The sequence below is a fragment of the Ictalurus furcatus genome, chromosome 28 (assembly GCF_023375685.1).
Source record: "Ictalurus furcatus strain D&B chromosome 28, Billie_1.0, whole genome shotgun sequence".
Classification (NCBI taxonomy): Eukaryota; Metazoa; Chordata; class Actinopteri; order Siluriformes; family Ictaluridae; genus Ictalurus; species Ictalurus furcatus.
Window position 1 is genome coordinate 12,550,851 of NC_071282.1, and position 24,252 is coordinate 12,575,102.

Genomic DNA, 24,252 nt, shown 5'->3' on the forward strand with positions numbered 1-24,252 from the left:
CAGGTAGTATTCTGTGGCAGGAAAGCATCCAAAGTATGCAGCACTTGTGTTTTGCACCAGCTGAAATCTTTTGATTATCAACAGTCTGTGAAAATTCAGGAGAATTCATATACTTCCAGTTGTCATCCTGAAGACTTCTGCTCTCCAGACCTGCCAGATCCATCCTGATGCCCTAGTTCTGTTTGGAGTTTTTGTCACCCATACTGCTGCTAAGGATGGCCCCACATGGACAGCCTAAAGATCACCATGAGATTACTGGGGATGGTACCGCACAGAACCAATAAGGATGGCTATGGAACAACAAAACAAGAAACTTTTCACCCTATAGCCCCTTTACGATACACTTAAAGATAAAGTCTTCAGTTCCGATCTGCATGTACATTCTCTCTGATGCAAGTTCCTTCCTCTTGACCGTTCTCAGCAGCTTCCTGACTCCGAGACAGGATTTATGAGGATGTGTGTTTAGGCTTCAGATGTTTCCTATACTCTTAAAGCATTGCACTTCCCATGTGACACTAAGGCCCTTCGGTCCATTAAGCATAAACATGGAGATAACCACAGAGAAGCGTTTCAAGCATTATCAGCATTTTGAAGAGCAGCAGGAACTGAGACACATGCTTGTTGGGCCTTGTTTCCGTCTTTCAGTGTCTCGGTCAACCATCCAGGGTCCAAAAGGTTTGCCCCCCCCCCCATTCTCTCGTTCTGCCAAGTCAGCAGAACGTTCTGTTGTGTTGCTCTCCAATTGCATCAGCAAATGAGGAAAAAGCCAAAGTACATGGTCACTTACTGTATTTATAAAAAAAAAAAACACAAAAAAAACAAAAAAAAACAAACATCCACACACACATCTTCCTGTAGCCACTATGATCTATCCTTCACCTGCTGAGCTGTTGACAGCAACAGCTTAACATTCTGTCACGTCCAAGACTATTTCCGTCTCTGATACTCATCTCAAAACAGCAGCTAGTTATAAAAGAACGTAACTCGATCCTGGCTCTCATAACAGCCTACACCTTAAAGTGCCTGGAAAGTGTGCTTTTAACCAATCTATGATCCTTACATTTTGTTTTTATTTGTAGTGAGCTGTACAGTAAATACCTACCCTTGTTAAATTTGATTACCCTTCTTACCAGGGTACCAAAAGTACCAAACAGGGACATGTAGGTGGAGCTAGAAACAGTGAAGAGCATTGATTGATCAAATGGAATCCTTGCAAAGAAACTTGAGTCAAACAATAGCCATTTTGAAAACACACACACAAGCTGCATCCTAAATGGCACACCATCATGGTAAATACGAAAACTGGTAGGCCAAAAAGTACATATGTAAAAATAACGTGCAGTTTATGACATAGCTAGTGTTGGGGAGGAGTTTGCTACAAGTAATGATGCTACTAGTATAACTACATTTTAGTAGTATGGCAGAAGCTGAGGCATTTACAAAATATCTTGCTTTTCTTCAATAACAAGCTACTATTTTCACAGCGTAGTAGTGTGACAAAATGCTACACCACCTGTTCCCTTTTCCACATATGATTTATACAAAAAAATCTCAATGTGCAAACTATCACATGCAAAGTTCTATATTTCAAATTAGTGCATCATTGTCAGGAAAATTAATGACATTTTGATATTGACCCTTTGAAGCTTAAGTCTCCATATATAGGAGAAAATACCACTCCTAGCAAAATGTCTTCCAAAATTTTTTATACTTAAAAATTACATACAATTTTATATTTTATATTTTATATATATATATATATATATATATATATATATATATATATATATATATATATATATATATATATATATATATATATTTAGAATGACTTTGATGAAAGAACGTACTAAAATCATTCTCATGGCTAGATCGGGAAGCTGTCGCATGGTCGCAATGGACTTTTCCAGTCTTTTTGAAAATAAGTTTGGCAGCAGTGTCGTGTGTGATGTGACTGCATGTTTCCTGTTAGTGCTGCGGACCAACCGAGAAGCGGACGTTCACAAACATCCACTGACGAAGGCACAACCGACGTGGTGCTAGCAAACATAGTGCCCTATGTATGCATACTTTTGGGACACCTTATTAAAAAAGTAGTTTTGCTGTAGCTTAGCTATAACAGCTATAGCTGCAGCTTGACATGTTACACCTGCAGTTTCCTCAGCCTTGGATGTAACCTAGAATGTTTTGTTTTTTAACTACACATTAACGAACAGCAATCTTTGGTTTTACTGTGTGATAATCCTAACTAACTAATTGAAAATCTAGAAAGTTCTGTTTGATCCCAGCTTTATTACATTTCACATTAAAACCAAATTTCATAGTGTTTGATTCGAGTGGGAAAGATGGCACTAGCCACCGAACACCACCTGCATAAAGGGACACATAGTTCTGTATTTGGATTAATAACTGCATTCGTCATACCACACTGTCCAGTGGAAAAGTTCTATAAGTAGCACACCTCGTCCAGTAGGATACAATAGATACAAGAAGACGCTGACTCATTAAGGCAGCCGAACAGGTAGTAAACACTTATTTCTTCAGTGAGATCACATGAAGCACATGACCGGTCAAACATGTGATACTGTTTACAGCAACAACAAAAAAACAAGTTTACAGGGTACAAGAGTGCACTAACTGCAAAATAGGCGATGATCTGTGATGTTACTGCTTTTGCAGATTAACTATACAAGTTGTGTTTTTAAGTAAAGACTAAAAAAATGTCATTTTACAGTTTTTAATTTTTTTTTTATTATTAGTAGTAGTATTTCATTGTCTTGTCTGTATTTTATTGTCTTATATTGTATGTACGTATGCATGTCTTGCCATAAAACCAATTATCCTCTGGGGACAAATAAAGAGAAAGTGAAGTGAAGTCAAGACTGATTCTGACTATACAGATTTGTGCTTGGGTCAAACTTGTTACCAGTGTAAAGTTTGGAGACGCTCAACTTAAATGTTCCTCGTGATCTTAAAAACCTTTTGATCTGAAGCTGTGTGATTAAATGTTTGAAATTGGTGTTGTAGACAAATATATGATTGTTCCAACATATTCATTTCTTTCATTAGAAACCTAACATTTTATTTACAAAAAAATAAAAATTAAACGGATGACTTGGAGCTAAATATTCCGAAAAGCAACCAATAAGTGTCCAGCGTAGGTGTGAACCCCTTTAATACTGTTTAAAAAGCATCTCAGAGAAATTCCTCATGAAACTGGCTGAGAAAATGCCAAGAATACATTTCTGGAAATTCTAGACAAAAATGGTGTCTACTTTGAAGATACTAAAATATTAAAATATTTTTATTTATTTTGGATTTTTTTTTTTTATCACTACATAACTCCCATCATTCCATTTGTGTTATTTCAGAGTTTTGGTGACTTTATTATGATTATAAAATGTTGGGGGATAAAAAAAAAAAGAATGAGTGTTTCTAAACTTTTGACTTGTAGTGTAGAAGTCAACATTATTTTTAAAACAGGCACAACTGATTCATTGAGTGTTGCATATGAGCTTCGTTAGTGGTGTCACAAATTATAAACTCTACAGATGTGGACCAAATCACATCCAGGATTAGAGGATGACATGGTACCTGGAACCTTTCTGGTGCAGAAACTGTGTGCTAAGCTAACCATGTAGCCAAGATAACCAGAAAAATCTTAGTTGTAACGATATGTGCTGACAGGTTTGGTTTCTGTTATATAAACTGCTGAGAATGTGATGATAGAAACTGCATATTCATGTATATTCATAGATCCTGGCATCTTTGCCGATGGTAAAATGTAACCGGATGGGAAAATGGTTTTTAATGGTTCTTTAGTTTTCTACATGGGTTATAAGAAGGCTTACAGAATGGTTGGTTTAAATCTCTTTGAAATTCTTAAATCAGAACAAAATTATAGAAAAATGCTATACCTGGATAATATTTTGAGTGCTTACATGGGGGGGGGGTTATCTGAGGATTTTTTGTTACAAATATACTGGGTATCCCAAAAGTCTCCATACATACTGAAAATTAACACTTATTTAAAAGCTCAGTGATTAGCACATTTGCCTCGCACCTCTGGGGTTTGAATCCCGCCTCAGCTTGGTGTATGTGCCAAGTTTGCATGTTCTGCCTGTGCTTCAGTGGTTTCCTCTGGGTACTCCAGTTTCCTCCCCCAGTCCAAAGACATTTGCTATAAGCTGACTGGCATTTCCAAATTGTCCATAGTGTGCGAGTGTGTATGTGATTATGCACTGCGATGGATTGGCACTCCGTTCAGGGTGTCCCCTGCCTCGTACCCCTGGTCCCCTGGGAAAAGTTCCAGGCTCCCCCGTGACCCTCTATAGGATAAGCGGTACAGAAAATAGATGGCTGGATAGTTTATATTATATTTTTTTTCCGGACAGCCTTTAAGAATGCCTTTGACAAAAGAAGAATGTATTGGTGTACCAGGAAAAGATCATTTAAAGGAACACATTCGAAGTGCAATGACATGCATAACACCAGATGTGTTAACACAAGTTCGTCATGAGTGGGAGAGACGACTCCGTGTGTGTTTACAAAGAAATGGCAATCATGTAGAGGATGTCTTATAAAGTTACATTTTGCTTAAAAATAAATAAATAAATAAAAATAGTGTTAATAACTTTTGGGACACCCTGTAGTATCCTGTGTATTTGGTCTGAAAGTTCTTTGCACAGAAGCAGCACTGAAAAAAGGCATTCATGGCTAGGCATACGGTTGTGTTGCTTCAAAAATATTTTAGGGAAATTATATAGTGTTTTGGAACAAAAATAAACCAAAGTACACGCACATGAGAACTCCCGCACTAGGAATTCCAGAGAGGACGTTCATTCCAAACACAAGTTAAGACCTGATACACACACACACGCACATTACGCAGCCTATAATCCCTCAAACGGCACTTACCAGAACTTTCTATTTCTGTCTATGAACCAATAATCTGCATACTTCTTTTATCTTTGTAATTTACACAACGGCATGAGCACTGCAATCATTCAAGACATTAGAAACACACTCTCATTTGGGAACTGTGTTGTTTATGTGTTTTAGGGCTGCACAATTAATCGAATATTGATCGCAATTACGATTTTGACTGCCCACGATTAAATGAACTTGATAGGGATGATGTCATTTTGTATTGCCAAAACTCCGAAACGGAGTTAGCATTTTAGCCCTCAAGCTGCCAACTTCGCTTCAAGCTCCAGCGCTTTGTGCGAGAGCAAATCATGACACTAACATGATGCTAAATGGCACTACAGAGGTTGTCGGGGACATTAAACCTCATCACGCCGAACGGGGGAAAAAACTTTCCTGATAAACTCAGGGCTTTACAGTACAACCATTTCACTTGCATTTGTGACTGAAAAGTATTTTGTGCGACTGTGAATAGATATTTATTTGCACCGGTGCGAGTGACCTGTTCGGAGTTGTATAATACAATCGGAATAAAAACTACAACTCCAAAATGCAACTACGCCGCGCAACAGTTACTGTCACACTGCTTTTCATCTCCTCAGTCAACTGAACAAGTGTGGAAATACTGCAAAGAAGCCATTATGATGACAAGTAACTCTGTACATCATCTGCTTCTCTCAACTTCCCGATCTCACAAACCGCCATCTTTTATTGATCCCGCAAAATGACCTGAACTCGCACCTGCTCGTGTAGACACAGCGGCTTCGCGCAGAGTAAATTAATAATAATGCTAACGCTACAAGTGGGTGGGTTTAATTCAAACTTCTTTATTAAAAAATTCCTCACCAATCATAAGCAAGAGTAGCAACTGTTCGGTCTGTAAACATACAGAACGCTGCCGCTCTCCTTCAATAACTCTAATTCACTTCATTTAAACTCAGGGTTGCCAGATGTCACTAGAAAAGTCAACTCCAGTTTCCATGTTTTGATTTAATTCCCCCAAAACATATTATCAGCAGCAGACATGGACACTTTACTGGGGGAACCCATCTAAAACTGATAAACAAACATAAAACTATGAAAATGTAAAGACAGAAAATGTGCTTAGTTATAAATAAATAATTTAATATAAAAAAAACCCCAGATATTATAATAACTTAATAAAATGAGAAATGAAATAATGTTTAATTACTATGGGTTGCACTTAATATCAATTTGACATTAAGCTTAGTAAGCTATTTCCTTAGAAAGCTATTAGCCTTTTTCCTAATATGGATCATGTTTGTGTTAGTCTACTTTTAATTAGGACTCTTCATTGTTTAAGATATTTAAAAATAAATATTTTATGCTTGTTTATTTATCAATTAACCAACAGTATCTCATTGCTATTATTTTAACTCAATTAACAGTGACCATGTGCAGAGAGCTTACATTGAACCGTTTATGACAGACGTTCTGATTAAAGTTTAAACAAAAAAAGATTGGTATCTGGATCGGTTTCAACTGTAAAATCCTGATCGGAGCATAACGAACACCATTAAACTAGAGTGCTTTGCATCTGTCGGGTAAATGAACTCACCCTATCATATCCTATATGAGATTATTCAGATATATACACAATATACACAGAGTGGTTCGAGAACTGACTCCAGCCCAGAACCATGACAGAGGAAAATCTCTAATAGTGTAGCTTTAGATATATTTAAGAGGAACAGACTTCAAACACTGAACACTGATGTTTATTGTATTTGTTTACAAGGTGGAACAGGTTAACGGATGTTTTTTTGCATACAGTCTGTAAAATTAACTGAAAATATTACATTTAGTTTATCAAAAAGATAATTAATTTGTCATGACTCACACTATGTTCCTAAATTCTGTCATAATTGACCAGCTCAAGTTTTCTGTGTGATATATTGTGGCATGAGAAAACTTAAATGTGAAAGTGCAATAAAAATATGTTGTCAATAAAATCAATTAATAATCGTGATAAATAATCGAGATCTCAATATTGATTAAAATAATCAGGATTATCATTTTGGCCATAATCATGCAGCCCTACGCGTGTGTGAAATTTATGTGAATGAATGAAATTTATTTTAATTGTGACTGCAACGTTCGGCTTCCTCGTTTAATTAACCAGAGCTGACTGCAAAATTGATGAGCTTAGATAAAGTTAGTAAATGTCCTTTTTATGGTCCAGTAAATCAATCACAGTCCCGAAATTCATATATTTAACAGTCCAATTAATCACACAATACGCTGCATTTATCACTTGGTATTTCCGGTCTCTACTTTCCAAACACAGAGACTGCAAATGAAAGCAAGACTCAAGCTCGTAAGAGATATTGTTTTGATAATTGTTTAGACCTGCAATAGCAGAATATGAGGGCAGCTGCTTGTTTGCTGGGATGTTTGTTTTCTTCCATTTTTATTTCATGTTTATTAATATTTATTGTGTTCATGTCTGTATGTATTTAATTACTGTATTGCTTATTTAATACATTTTTTGGATTTAAAATATGCAGCCAACTATTCTAACTAATTAACAACCATCTCAATGAATACAGTCTTAAATTATTATACAATGTAAAAGTAAAATTTTTTTTGTGGATTAAACATGTATAAAGTGCAGATACACTATTTTACGGAATAAGTGAAAATTCATTTAAATGTCAAGTAAAATAATTATGATTATCAAATTACTGGGCAAACTTCGAAAGAAAGAATGTCAAACTCGTACCTTTGAGAAAGACTTTCCACCCTTCAGTTCCTGTCCAGTGGAAAAAAAGAAAAAATTTTTTTGAGACAGACGGAAAAGTGAGAGATAGAACATGTTATGTAATCAGTCAGCAGTTGCCATGGTGATGTGTAGTGAAGCAAAAGAAACGCCAGACTCTGACGCATTACACAGTAACTGCCACATACATCATTTATACCAGCGAGGAGAATGAGGTACTAGTCTATAGTGTGTATTCATTAAAATCCAATATGACACTTAGATATATTACATTTAAAACTAAACAAACATATGACAGGATAAAAGGTTACCGTACCTTTCGCACGGACACTCGGCAGATGCAGGGGTCCAGCACCCCTGTCGTAGGATTAGCGCTCATCTTGCACACGAAGGAGAACTTCTTTCGCCAGCAAACACAGTTCTCCTGCACCTCTTGCCTGTGAATGGACACAGCATGACAGCGAAAGAGAAAGAAAGAGAGAGGATGAATGAGAATCATCACCATACGCTTAAAAACATCTACCTTATATACATTTAGCACTCAAAAAAGAGCTACTTGCATACTTCAGACCAAGTGGTATATTCAATTCAATCTATTCATTTCATCTGATTGGTCAGAAGGTGTTGATTTTCCACAACAGCACGGCTTTGTGTTTTATTTAGCTGCAGGGCAAAGCTGTTCCTTTCCTTTCACATTCCCAAAGAGAGAGAGAAGAGACAGACTCATGACGGTCATCAGTCCCTCCAGGATTACACAAAATCCCAGAAATGAACACAAAATCAAGCAAGCACCAAAATATCCAGAGGAGCTTGTGATTTTTCTAAATTACAGCAGATTTTCACAATACTCTACACACAGAAACCCAACAGTGTCCTGACCAACCTTATAACCGACTTGCAGCAATAAAATAATTCATTTGTTTATACTGATCGAAAATGCCTTAAGTCGATTTCCTTTCAGACACCAGTCTACTGCTAGAAAAGATTAATAAATCAAAATATAGTTCTATTAAAAGTAACCATAAACAGATAAAAGCTACATGTCATTCTTTAATGAATTCATTTGTAGTGTTGACAAATTGCTGTGGTATAAGAGGAATAAAACTCTTTTATAGAAAAATAAACCCAGCGCTGATCACTTTCCTATAACTGCATGCCCTGACATGTTTTATTCCTTAAGCGTACATGTAAGCATGACATGTTGAATCTCAGAGAATAACACTGCACATCAACACCAACACAAACGGTGTAAACAGTACAAAACATCATGACGTGACGTCAGCAGCAGATTAAAAACACTTTAGCTGCCTGTCTCAAATGACATACTCATGCAATTACTTTCAATGTGATTTCCTTATAAAATGGTTTGTGCTTGAATTTAACAAAGCTCCTTTATTTAAAAAAAAAAAAAAAAAAAAAAAAAAGGCTACATCCTAATCTCCTGGATTGTCTAGATTAGTCTGAAGCAAAGTAGGTCATGGTAAGCGATTTAAAGACCCAGCTAAAATGTTTGAAGGAAAAAATAAAACAAAACATAACATTTTGAAAAGAAGCTCAGAGTGTATGACGTGTCCATGCTGTTCCAAAGAAACACATGCATCCCAGGATCGTTTTTTGGCTGACCTAGCCTCTAGTGGATACAGCTTTTAATCCTCCAGAGGCCCAAAATGTGCACATAATATATAACAGCGGTCAAATGACTTCCAGGAAGAAAAAAAAGAGACACTGCTGGATCTACAGCGCACGCTCACTGCTTGCACGTCTGCGCAACAAAAACAGCACTTATACTTGTTAGTGAAGAGTTCCACTGAACACCACAGGCTGCGTCCCACAATAACAGCAGCAGCAAGTGTTTAGAAAAGACCTTTAGTATGATAAAAGGAATAACTGGAATCGTTAAAAGTCTGTCCTTACAGCATTTTCTGTTGTGATTGTTGCAGCCAAAAATGCTTGATTTTGCTGCGGCTTTTTTCAAAACAAGCAATGTAATTAGCAGATTTTGTGTGTGTGCTTTTTTTTTTTTTGCATTAACTTGAACTGGCAAAATCGCAATTGCACCAAATTGTTTTCCACAGTGATGTTTGTTGGTGAATGAGACGATTTTGGCTGTACTCGTGTTCGATGTTCATTGTGATGTCACAGGATACGTCTTGGCCCAAATCTGTGGAAAATCTGCGGTAATTCTGAAAAATTGCAAGCTCTTCAGAATATTGTGGAGTTCGCTTGTTTTTGCGTTCATTTCTGCGATCGTAAAATCGCTAAATCCTGGAGGGAGAAGAACGTCTTAGTCTGCTACCAAGAGCTTACCAAAATAAGTTAGTTTCTTGAAATTGGTTTCAGTGAAAGATTTAAAATATTTAAGCAGCAAAATCAGCTATTGAATAATAAGTAATTAATAACTTATTAATAAATAAAACGACACTTCATGTTTAAAAAAATTATTCTTGCAATTTCCTTAACCAGATTCTTAAATACTGTTTTTAAATTATAATAATAATAAAAGTAATAATAATTCATTAGCATACTGAGCAAATAAAATCTCCCGTGTGCTGCCCAGTCCTATGTTTTAGTTGTCCAGATCTCTAACTTGCTCTAAAAAGTGGTAGCTAATGTACTAAAACAACATATGGCAAGCTGGTTTATTAATGAAGTGCATTAATAGAGACAAAGGGGAAATTAATGCATTTATGATCATTAGTCTTCTACCAAAGTTTGTAATGGCACACATCACGTCAGCAAATCTTCGGCCAATGTTTCTGTGGGGAGTTGTGATGTTCTGCTCTTGCATCGCACGTAAATTATACTATTCGAGTCGGACTAGTGACTTCATTTTACGACGATACGTTTAACCGCAAAGTGACTTTGCATAGTAGCAGGAAGGTTATATGACCGCTTTGCACTGATCTTTTTGCACTGAACCACGGATGATGTGTGTTGAATATGCTGTTAAAATGGGTGGCTGTGGCTCAGGTGGTAGAATGGATAGTCCACTAATCGCAAGGTTGGCGGTTTGATTCCCGGCCCACATGACTCCACATACCGAAGTGTCCATGGGCAACCCCAAGTTGCTCCTGATGGCAAGTTAGCAGCTCTGCTACCATTGGTGGGTGTGTGTGTGTGTGAGTGAATGGGTGAATGAATGAGACACAGAATAAAGCGCTTTGGAAAAAAGCACTATATATGTGCAGACCATTTACCATTTAAATACTGTATGTAATCGTGCATGTGACGAAGAAAATCTTAAATCATGGATGTGTAGCACAGCAGGCGGTGTGATTCGGAACAAGTACACCATAATACATCATAGTATAGTTATAACATCAAGGTATGTCACGTCGCAATGAAGTGCATTATTTTTTAACATGGATACACATCGAAATCCATTTTAAGAAAGTCAATGATTTTTTTCCCCCAGCTTGTTGAACCCACATATTATAAGTATGAATAAAAACAAATATCCCTGGCTTGAAATGACGTGAATTGCATTTGAGATACTATGAATTTCCCACCAATGGACTGTCCTCCAAATCAAAAAGTTCTGAGGGCCAGGGTTCAAGTCCCTAGTCGGGCACCAGTTCTGTAACGGAATTCTGTAAAGAATTGAAATCAGCAAATTAAATAGGTACTAAATAAATTTACTCGGTTCTGGTGCCAGACAAGCTCAATCTTCAAACAATACTGTTTTCACCCAGAATAGCTCTTGAAGCCACCGGTTACAAAACTACATGAATCAGATTCCGACACAGAGAGAGTTCAGTTTCACGGTTATATTTTCACCAATCAACAAGGAATCACACCAAATAAACTAGCGCTTTGGCTCAATATTTGAACCCCTTTTCCTTTTGCTCAACAATAAAGAAAACAAACAAACTTAAAGAAAGTGAAAGTTGGTGCCTCTGAGGTACAGTAAAAGTATCTCGGATGCTTGAAAACCTTGGCGGATTCAACACTCCATTGCTCAACAGTGCGGCGTACAGTGAGAGAGGAAAGAAAAAGCAAAGACAAACAAAACAAGAAAACATTAAATAGAGAATTCTTACATCACACTTCAAACATTATTAAAACGCTTGACTATATTTGCATTGAATCAAACCGCACAGCACAATCAAAATGCTTCCTGAAAGTGCGTGTGTGAAGGTTTGCGTGTGGTGAAAAGGTGTGTTTGTGTATGTATGCGAGATGAACGCCGGCCAATAAATGGAGGGAGGAAAGTTTTTTCCTCTTTTTTTGAACGCATGAGGTTTAAGGCCTGTAAAACAGGAATTCACCTGGACAGCTCGCTCGCACTCGTCAGCACAAAAGACATGCTTCGCTCTGCAGCTGGCGTCCAGAGGTGCAGCACGCACTCAATCGATCGCCCCGGCAACGCGCGCTCCCTGTAGCGATCCACCCCGGCCCAAACACAGTGATGTGATTGATTTCCCTCCCCCTTTCGGCCATGCAGCGTAAAAGACCTTGTACGTTTTTCCCGTACTGCCACAGCTAATGTCAGAGTAAGTACAGGCTTTCAAGGCTCATTAAAGGGATAAAAAGGACATCATCCATTACTCTGATCTTTCATTCCCTCTTCCTCTCCATCCTCCCCTCACTGCAGTGCTTAATGATGAATGTAGATCTAGCATGTCCTTTACTTCCTGCTTCATTCCCACACATCTCAGTCTCTCTTTGCTCCCACGATCACCATGTTTCTCAATATTCAGTCAGTGTTCTTTCATTTCCAACTAATTCTCTCCCGATTTTTCCTTTAATAATGTTTAGAGCGCCACCTTATCTGTAAACCAAATCTGTAAGAAGATCCTCGACTTACTTCCCTAAGAAAATGCATTTGCAAGTCATTAAAGTGTCCATGTTGTGTAAATTACACTAGGAGGCTCATGCAACAGCTTGTCCCTTGTCCCTCTTTTGTAAAGCCTAAGCCACTCTTCATTCCAGTGGGCATCATGCCATGGCATCTGCCACCATGTCAGAATATCTAGACAGTCAACCAAGTGCACAAAACCCTGGTTAAAGCTGGTCCTAAGCCATACCACACACTTAGTCATGATGCATGGAGAGAAATAGACACGGAGATTCCAGACCAGACAATTAACACCCCATTCTAGCCTTTAATGAAACAGTTTAAGCCTGTGAATAAGCCTTTTAAATTATTTATTTATTTATTTATTTATTTATTAACAAGGCATCCAGAAAAACAAACATTCAGTGAGGGTCAGTTTGGGGTGGAAATAAATTTTTCATGAGGGAGGTCAAGGGAAAATAGCCAGACAGGAATTATACAGCAACTCAAATAACCACTCTTTGTAAGCTCTGTGAGCAAATAAGTATTTCACCACAAACACCACACTGAACATCGTAAAAAGTCTACCGAAAACTTACCAATTTCAAGAAGTGAACCATATTTTGGTATCATTGAAACATGTGAAATATTTAAATAGCAAAATCAGTTATTAATTAATAAAGTAACATGTTTAAAAATATTCTAGCAATTTCTGTAACCAGATTCTTAAATATTGTTCCAGTGGGGGGGGGGGGGGGGGGAGAACGACATTGTTTACAAAGTATTGCGTTGTGAACAAAACAACACATCGAACATCGAGGCGGATGTGCTGTGACAGCAAAGGACCACATCAGGTTACACTCCTCTCGGCCGAGAACAGGAACCTGAGGCTACAGTGGGCACAAGATTCACGCAAACTAGACAGTATTGGGAAAAGACCAGGTGATGTTTTTAGGATCGGATGATTAATTTCATACAATAAAATCTATCTATATTTTACAGCCAAAAAAAAAAAAAAAAAGAATTTAAAACGAATATCAAGTGTATCCAGCAACAAGAACCAATCCAAAACATTAGTCAAAATCAACAGTTTGAAAAGCTTTCCTTTCTTCATTTTGTCCTACAGTATGCAAACTTTTTGCAGTTGGCTATATTAGATCATTATTTTAGCAGCAGTTACAGCAGCTGGACCACTTCTCCTTGCACTCGCATCCCCTATTTTAAATTCTCGCCACTGAATTGATTAATTTGAATAGCTACATTTAGTATTAACACGTTATAGCAAAATTGTTGGCCAAAATTCCCCCCCCCCACCTCCATGCAATCATAGACCAAAAATGACATTTATAAAGCTTGCACATTAGGTAGTAGGGATGAAATTTCAGTAGGGATGAGTCAGAGGTCTGATGTAACATACCTGACTCTAACCACTGTCTAACCCATATGTACATATGTATGGCTCTCTCTCAGGCTGTGCAGTGAGCGACTGCCATGATGAACTACAGACCTAATCAGTCGAACTCTGTTTCAAACTTTATTGATACAATCAATTATTATAAAAAACTATAAAGTTATTAGATGGCCATGTGGTGGCTGCAGAGCCTTAAACAGCTGCTTATTACAAGACAGGTCTGAAAGCATCCATTATCTTTGATTACTGAAAGTGTTCAAATGGATGCATATCTTTTCCACAAGGCACATTTCATAAAATGCTTCGGTGCGAGCTGGCCTGGTTTCTGATTCTTGCCCCCCTCACTGTAAGTCAATGCATACAGTTTAATGAGCTGCAAGGAAAAGGAAATTGTGCTAGTTTTATAGACCCACCAACATAGCATTAAGTAGGACACATGGCACAAACCTCCACCTGTGATCTTAAAACTCAAAGGCAGTCACACTGACGCCCAAAAAACAAACAAAAAAAAACCCCACTCTCTTTTCTCTTCCTGTCAGGATGTAGCCAAGACCCACCTGGTTTCTTTATAGCACAGAGTTCACAGGCACATCTGTAACAAGTATTCAGCTTTGCTGATGGTCTCTGTAGCAGAATAACGTCAGAACACTGCACTGTTTGATCCTTGCTGTGGGTGGAATCAACACAAGCTGAGGATGATTGGGGGAAAGGAAGTACAGCGGAGGTTCAGCAGTGGAGTGGAAAGGATGAGGCTTGGGTTTTGTTTACAGCAAGCTGAAATAAGGGAAATGTCTCCGGTATACAAACATGTTTGTGCATATCCATTGTTAGCATTCCATTAATTCCGTCGTTTCGTTAAAAAAAATAAATAAATAACTGCTTTATCGGATACTGCACAGTAGACTATAATGTTTACCTAATTGCAATTTAAACGTTCACTGTTTATTCAATACTAATAAGCTACCCCAGAAAAAAAAAACTGCACAGGTCATTTATTTTCCAATACTTTGCTACGCCTCTCTTTTCCTAAATAACCACAACAATCCTGTCGGAACAGGATTCCACCAGCCTCGAGAAAGTTCCTGTCACCTTTAGCTGACACTTTCATTGCCTAGGACAATACAGCTAGAGGATGTGGCCTAATTTGCTGTCCCAAATAATAGTTTTCTATTGGAATGAGCATGGTGCACCCTGTACCCTCCATTCTGGAACATGGGTGTGTAAGTGTTGTGTTCTGCTTGGGTATGAAGCACAAAAGACAGCCTCATTGTCTGGACAACAAGTGAACATCCGCTTTTATGGTAAATTGACACACAATAAGACGCTGTAACTTTTTTTTGCCAGCATAGTTTAAAGGCCAACCTGATCTCATGCAAGTGTGGCAGGAATTGTAATGATTAAAAGCAATTTAAATGGACTTTATACACAACCTAACCCTCAACCATTACCTGACCTCAATGGGTTCATGTTTAATCTTGGAAATGTGCAATTGTGAGACTGTCATGCTCCAACAAAACTACATGAGTGTAGAAAGGGGTGAATGAAAGTTCATTAGACTGAAACTGAATTTTTTTTTTTAAAACGAAGAAAGAAGAAAAAAAAACATTCTGAGCAAGTACTGTTCAGAGTATTTTGTCCTGAAATTCGTTCCATGTGTGGGGCTCGGCAGTGTGGTGGTCCCTGAGGAGAATACAACACCAAAGCTGGAGGCTTGTTACGTCTGTGAATTTAACACTAAAACAAATATGCCACATAGGACTATAAACCTACAGTTACTTCACAATGTGATTTGATTTGAATTTTTACCTTTGATACAAGATGCAATTATAATACGATTCCTAACATGTCAATTTTCATTTATTACACCCTGACTCTACATTAAGATAGCTTCCAGCCTGGTCAAATGGCAAATGGGTCAGCAAGGCTACCCCCCATCCCAATTTATCAAAGATAAAACATCATCAATATACAGGTTTCATTTTTGGCATGAACATCAGAAGGTTCTGATGTAATGAATGTATTAAAGCAGATTATTTTGGATGTTTTATTTATTTATGTGGAACCAAGCAAGAGAGCACCACTGTTGCTTGTACAAAAAAAAATACCACAATGAATGGTATGAAGAAGCAAGTCTGGGGCTGACTTATTTCTAGCCCAGACTGTAGATTCATGCAGCCTATCAGTGACAGTCATGTCCATTACACAAATGTAACACACTCTAGTATTTGGGATTCTACTGGTTTCTGAACAACTTTATACCAAGGCTATGAATTTTAATTACATTGTCATTGGCCACACAATAATTACCAACCTTGTAACACTTTGACTCAGATGGACTTTCTCACATCTTCATGACTAAAATGGCGTCCCATATACAAGTGTACAGTTGTAATAAACTCAGACTAAAGGAAGATTTAGAATGTACTAAAATGACTGGGACAAGAGCATTTAGATTTAAGCTAGGCTAAGAGAACTATCTAATCTTCCACAAAAATATACAACAGTGTCACTGCATTTATAGTCATAACTAATCATGTTCTGGCAGTGTGTAACTGACCTTCAAATAATAAGACATCATACCTGTTTGCCTAGGATTTGCTGACTTTTTCTGAGGGCACAATCCTGATTTGCTAAGGATGGATTTATTATTTGTCCATCCTTGTTATACAACAAAAATTTTTACTATTACATCAGAATACGGATAACATTGGGTCCTGGGGTAATTTTCTATTTTACGGGTGCTACACTGTGACTTTATTTCCGTCCGAATTGGCCATGACTGTGTTTGCCTCCTCCGAGATAATTACAGACCGAATTACCTACTGATTTTCGCCAAACTCAGCGGTCCTCTGATCATTTTAGTCTCGTCAGGATAAATATACCCGTGATTTTGTATGTAGATGTCGCCTTGGACTGGAAAAAAATTATGTCCAAATGCTGCGACCTGCCATATTCAGTCTTGTAGCATGCATATCAGTGACCCTCCCCCTGATAGTAAACACACCCGGAGGATTCTTGTATACTTTGAGATTGTTGTTTTATTGTACTTTCAAATTGTTGCTGGAACTTTGGTTCGCCTAGAAACTGAAATAAGGGCCAGCATCTCTTTTCTACTCCAGTGCCTCTTCGATTGCTTAGATGCCATGTTTGCAATCATATGACCATGTAACGCAAACATCCAGGTTCATAGAAAGCACAAGCCCCCCCCCCCCCCATTAAATAAATAAAAAATTAATTAATTTAAAAAAACAAAAAAAACAAAACAAAGGAAACCCACTACTCCTGTGGTAATTTTATTGCTGTTCGGATGCGAGATTTTTATCACTGAGGAGAAACGTAAAAAATGTATTACAGATGCCCCCGATAAACTAACCCAGTCTGAATAGGGATATAGACATGACATACTACATTGAAAGTGCCCTTCATGCCCCGATAAAAGATTTAGACAGGTTTTATTAACAATATCATTCTCTTTACAGCTACAGATACACTTCCAAAATTATATGGACATCTGACCATCACACCCATATACGGTTCTTCTCCAAACTGTTACCAGAAAGTTGGAAGCACACAATTGTATAACTTGTCTACACGTGCTGCAGCATCACAATTTCCCTTCACTGGAACTAATGGGAACAAACCTGTTCCTGCATGACAATGCCCCTGTGCACAAAGCGAGCTCCAGACATGGAGACATGGAGTGGAAGAACTTGAGTGTCCTGCACAGAGCCCTGACCTCAACACCACTGAACACCTTTGGGATGAACTGGAATGTAGGGATTAACCCAGGCCTCCTCACCCAACATCAGTACCTGACCTCACTAATGCTCTTGTAGCAGAATGGACAAATTCACACAGCCATACTTCAAAATCAAGTGGAAAGTCTTCCCACAATATTGGAGGTCAATACAACAGCAAAGGGGGACTACATTTGGAGTGAGATGTTCAAAAAACACACATGAGTGTGATGGTCAGGCGTCCACAAACTGTTGGCCATATAGTGTAGATTTACAATCTTATAACTCTTCTTTATAACTCCAGTGTAGAGACTAGGAGGACACTAATACCTGCTTATAGAACATATGAAAACACAACTATACATTGTCACATGTCTGCTTGCACAATACAGACTAAATCCTGGTGGACCAGGACTCAAAAAAGGGACTCCCTCTAGACCAACAGTTTCACAAAAAGGGATTATGATCATATCATTAGGGTCACTCAGTGCTCTTTAACCGTGCAGATTTAACATAGTGAGGCTAGTAATTAGCTGAGGAAATATGGTCTGTCTGCATGTGCGGTTTGTTGTGAGATTATGTCGCGTCTGTTGCGAGTCTCTCCACTGTCCCATGCTTCTTCCTCTATAGATTCTCAGACTCTCTTCCCCTTTCCTTAACACGGAGTCCTTTAATACAGTATACAGTGCATTGTGTACATACGGGGAAATGCTTGTGTGGTCTCTCATTATAAAGGGAAGCATGACGCCAACGATATGGGCTTGTAATTGGGCTTGTATTTGCAAGGCTAGTGGTTTGGGGCACAGCACTGCCAGTTAAAGCTTTAAAAATAAATACACGAATAAATAAATAAATAATAAAATAAAATACCCACACAATCTGAACCTCAACTCAACTCTCTTTGTCCCTGAATAGGTGTGTATACACTCACCACCCAGTTTAATATAAACACCTGCTAATTCATTCAATTAACCAAACGGACAATTATGTGGCAATGCATAAAATCATGCAAATGTCCAAAACTGCATAGTTGAAAATTGGAAAAACATCACCTGGTCTGTATCTCTTCAGTTTTGGGTGAGCCTGTTCCCACTGTAACCACAGATTCCCCTTCTTGGCTGACAGGAGTGGAACCTGACATGGTCTTCAGCTGTTGTAGCTCATCCGCCTCAAGGTTTGATGTGCTGTGTGTTCTGAGACACTTTTCTGATCACCACAGTTGTAAAGAGTGGTTATTTCAGTTACTGTAGCCTTCCTGTCAGCTTGAACCAGTCTGGCAATTCTCCTCTGATCTCTCTCATCAATAAGGGGTTTTCACCTACAGAACATGCTTTTTTATTCTTCACACCATTCTGTGCAAACATTAGATATGGTTGTGTGTGAAAATCCCAGGAGATCAGCAATTTCTGAAATACTTTCTGAATAGGACGGGTAGTTTCTGAAATAGGAGCGGTACCAGAGCCTCTGGCACCAACAACCATGCCATGGTCAAAGTCACAGAGATCACATTTTTATCCATACTGACGTTTGACGTAAACTTTAACTGAAGCTGCATGCCACATGAATAAAAAGATGTACAGGTGTTCCTAATAAAGTTTTCGGTGAATGTACATATCCCCACCACTAGACACAGAAGCATATCTTCTGGTTTGTTGTTGGATCACGCAGGATTTTTTTTTATCATGCTGGCCTGATCTCATTCTAGTCCTCTGCACTTTTCTTAAAGTGATAACCAGAGTAAAACCTCACATTTAGCGTGTTCACTAGGATGTAAATAACACTTCTAACATTAACTAATCCTGCCAAAATAGTCAAGATACAATCTTGACATTCCAGTGTCTCTGTGCATCCAGATTGCATTATTCATATTTTGACTGCTTTACAGCTCGTGTATGTAGCGCTCCTACGTTAGAGGAATCGTTTTCCCTGTAGCACTCGCACTGCTCCCAAAACCTTTAACGTCCACATGCTTGGATTGTATTTTGCCTCAAAAATTTGCCAACTGATTAAACTCAAATGGGTCTTTAAAAGCACTAGACAAATGCAAGGCAGGTTAAAACAGTATGCAGGTGACATGAGTCAAGCAACATGTCTGAGCATGTAGACAACATACAGCCAAATGCAGACAAAGAGAAAGGAACTCAAATGATACATCCGCTGGGTTTCTAATTAGGTTAAGACAGGCACGCATAGCCACGTGTTGTACACACACACACACACACACACACACACACACACACACACACACACAGTCAGACATCTGTGTCAAATCTAAAAATGCAAACTCCAGAAGCATTCCTCATCTGGATTGCATAAAGTACAGGAGAAACAGAGAAAAAGCAGAAATAAAGCAGGGACAGGGAACAAACAAACTACAGGGGACACACACACACACACACACACACACACACACACACACACACACACACACACACACACACACACACACACCCTTGCATGCACGTCACACTTTATTCTCAGAGTTAATCCACAAGGCGGATTTGAACAAGCTAGACGCTAGTTGAACAAATAAACACGACCTCACACACGTCACTATATCCTTAAGCCAGTTCATGTGTATTTCACTTTGCAAGTACATTCATTCTTTGTAATAATGCTACTTAAGACCTACAAAACATCTACTGCAGAGTGCATCAGAGAGCTTGTAAGATGACACAGACCCGGGGCCTGCGTTCCGAAGCAGGTTTATCATAGCCTGGGTTCTTTACAAAAGCCGGGTATATACAGGACACAAATTTCTCAAACCTTTGTTCCGAGTTGACTTATACAAATACATTATATGTTCTATTTGCATTGCATAAGTCTTGTATACAACTGTATATGCAACACTAGCAGTCATGGAGGTGAAGTAACTGCTATTCTTCCATGCCTTAATTTACTGTGTCCTATAAAAGCAGAGCTGATAAGATGCAGTAAAATGGAAAAAAGGGACTTAAAAAGGATTGGTGCGAGTTCACCTCTGCCAAAATATTCTCCAGCAGAAGGCTGGATCTAATAATGGTAATCCATCATGGAGGGGCTACAGGGTGGTCTGATTCGAGCAGCTCCAGCCATGCTTTACTGCAGTGATGCAACTGAGAGACTTTCCTTCAGCTATAAATAAGAAATGCAGTGATTTTGTTGAAACCAGCCCAAAGCAGAAATAAATAAATAAATAAATAAATAAATAAAAATACAAGCTTTAATGTAATGAAACTACCCTAGCTGGATGGTGGGAGAAGAGAACACTGTAGGTATGCTGTCTCTGTGCTTAGTGAGAATGTTTTGAAATGTAAATGCAATTCCCAAGAAGCATTTGTCTCATTTAGCCTATATCTTCCTACATATCTGAACTTTTGTCGCTTGAAAATATAATCTTGTCTCATGGCACGTTTTTGCTTTTTTAAATTGTTTTCCGTTTTTAAATCATTCTCAATCTCCAGGAGCTCAACTGTTGCTTTGTCTGTTTGTCATTCATCTCCAGATCTTTCTCTCCAAATTTAGACCAAAATGCTTAATTTTGGTCTAAATTTAAGAAATAATAAGAAATCCTAAATGAAAACACAGGAAATTCAAAAATACAGTACAATTGAAAATAGTACAATTAAAAAAAAAAAAAGGAAAAAAAAAAAAAGAATTGGGCTGATGAAAAAGTTGCCACATCAACTATTATAATATGCCAAAAAGCATTTTTCTAACAAGTAATAAATCAACATGAATGTGTTTAGCTGATGATCATCATCTTGGTTTGGATGGAAACAAGCCTAGTTTTCTCCAAGACACCACTTAGTAACTTAACCCCTTTTTAGAGAAAGTAAAGCAAAAGAAATGAAAATACAACATGGAAAAAATCTGGAATGCCCATCCCATGATGCTCATCTCAGGAATGCAGGCTGATAATGATATCGTGAAATTGTGGATTTGACCCACCTCTGAGGGCTGACTGGGATCAGGAAAACAGAGCATACTTCATGCGTACATCCTTTCCACAAAGTTATCCATAGCACGATCTTTTCCATCATGTTAAGCAATTTTGTCCTCTGCAGTTCTGAACTCTGCAGCTCCACTGGTATGGAATCTCTAGAGTGTTTCTATGCAGATCCACTTGCCACAAGTTGCGAGAGAGCATGCCAGTCATTCCAGAGCTTCTCCAAGTGTACATACTCTCACGCTCACACTAACAGGACTCAAGGGTCCCTGATGCACTGATAGAGGCAAATTCATCAATTTAAAGTCTAGCTTTATTGAGATAGACCAAGACCCACCTGCAAGGGCAGGACATACAGTATATGGTTCTAGAGGACGTTTAATTCAATTGTCACTAAACTGTCACTAGTTATGAATCATCAAAAAAAAACTGATTGTTTTCCCAGAAAATTAGAACATTAGCCAAAACTTTTCCCCCTTTCCAGATAGATTATTGGTGACCATAACACTAAGGGGCAGGGACAAAAATCTCTGAAACACTATTTTGATTTCAAGAGCACTTGAAATTGCTATTAAAATGATCTAAAACATTCACAATGAGAAAGTGAAATGAATTCTACTCCATTATGCATTAAGGAAATAGATCACACTGTTAGTTAGTTAGATAGCCAGCTTTCTAACATGACTAGCTTAATCAATGTGACAAAGCATATTTAAACAATAAATGATCCCTAAACTTTTACTATTTTATTTTTAAAAGTTTTGTATTTTTACTATTTTATTAATTCTGGATATCTTTTACTGGTTCATTGGATAAAGTCTAATTGCCTCATGGTCTACATAGCAGTTATAGTTGAAAAACTAGCTAGGAATGTGGTTGGGGGGTGGGAGAAAGGTCAGGAAGAACCCTATGTGGTTATATGAGCTTTTTCTGTGGATTTAAAACTACTCACAGGTCCATCTGTGCTCTCTCTCTCTCTCTCATTCTAAAACACACACACACACACACACACACTCCCTGGCTTTCATTAAAGGCCTTTCCTTCAGCATACCAGTAGAAAACATCTGGATCAAAATAATGACCTACAATCCCTGCACACACACAGGAAAGAATTGTATGCCACTGTAATGAAAAGGTGTAATCCACCAGTGCAATAACACCTAAAACTCCACACAAACACATGCATGCTTACTGCAAGGTCAAAAAAAATAAATTTCCGGCCCTCATTAGGTAACACAAAGAACACTGCATGTGTTACACAACACTCACGCAAGAGCCAGAGACTAAATGTGTCCAAACAGTCCCTTGTTCACCGAGATTAGGTTACACCTGTGCTGAAAGGGAAGGACACTTATGCAACACTGCCCATATGGACCCAATACCAGTGTGTATACAGGTCTATACAGGTTTGTGCAAGTGTCACACAGGTTCTGGGCATGAAAAGAAGTTACATAAGCATAACCAAATCTCTAAATCAGGGTCAAATTCATCTAACCGGTACGGTCTGTAGTGATGGTGGTAGTTGGAGCAGGTTCTTTACTAGCGACCTGAAGGTTGTGAGTTCAAATCCTGGGACTATTCAGTCTTTACAGAAGTCTCATAAGGCATATATTAAGGTTGTCTTGCAGTCATATGTTTTGCCTCTAATCTCTAAAATGGTGTTCCAGAGAATAAGAACGCAAGCTTTACACACACACACGTTTGTAAAAGCAAGATTAAAAACGTGTGTTTAACTTCAGCCATTTCAAAGTTCTCATGTATTTTATTTCAGTAGATTTTCATGATCCCTAGTCCTTTTAGACCCAAAATATCATCGGAGTGGCACATTGGTGCAGTGGGTAACATTGCTGCCTCACAGCTACGGGGTCCCAGGTTCAGTCCTGAGTTCAAGTTACAGTCTGTGTGGAGTTCCTCTGCATGTCCACCCTGTGTCAATGTCTCTGGCTTCTCCGGTTTCCCAAAAACATGTAGGTAGACTGGCCAAGATAACTTGCCCCTGGGGTGTGTGCATGTGTGTACAGGACTGGCGGTGTATTCCCACCTTCCATGTGTTCCCATGATCAACCGCGACCCTGGTCAGGATAAAGCCGTTACTCAAAGTGAGTACGTTATAATTTATATCCTGTCTCAGCTGTAAGGTACGTTCAATAATAATCCAAGCCAATGTATGAATGTAAATGTCGAATGATTAACCATAATAAATGGGGAATTAAGCTGTAGTCAAACTACAAATCTACAGCTTGCGTCATCTTGCCAAATAGGAGTGGCCAAGGAGGGACTGGAAACGTGTGACGAAATGGGGAAAAAAGTCCTGCGTGTTGTGCTCCAAAATTCACCAAAATTCATTAAAATTAAGTACCATTTTTAGGCTCATGAAAGTATTCAGATCTGCTTTCGGCAAAAGAGTGCATTTCTGATGACAAAAAAGCTAATGTGTCAGAGTCCATACACTGGAATTCATTCAAAAACACATTCAAAACACAATCAAAAATAATTTTTTTAAAACTTTGATTTACAACAGTAACACTCCAAAAACAATCTCACTCTACAGAGGCCTTCTTTTTTAATTGCATCTTACTTTCCTTTCTCTTTCTCTTCTCACTCTACACTTACATTACAGAATAAAACAGTTGGGGCATGCTGTTTCAAGAAAATAATCAAGGAGGTGCGATGCACCAAAGTGTTTTATTCCTCTTATAGCACAGCAATTAGTAAATTAATACAATTTAGAAT

General features: G+C 38.2%; 1 protein-coding gene across 1 annotated transcript in view; it reads right to left on the reverse strand.

Moving 5' to 3' along the window:
* The window catches only part of eeig1b (estrogen-induced osteoclastogenesis regulator 1b), a 57,409-nt gene that overhangs the window by 15,213 nt on the left and 17,944 nt on the right, over nucleotides 1-24,252 (reverse strand). Inside the window, exons 4-5 of the mRNA XM_053617767.1 lie at nucleotides 7,983-8,103; nucleotides 7,670-7,699 (exon numbers count right to left, since the gene is read on the reverse strand). Coding sequence (XP_053473742.1) covers nucleotides 7,670-7,699; nucleotides 7,983-8,103 — 151 coding nt within the window. The remainder of the gene's footprint in view (nucleotides 1-7,669; nucleotides 7,700-7,982; nucleotides 8,104-24,252) is intronic.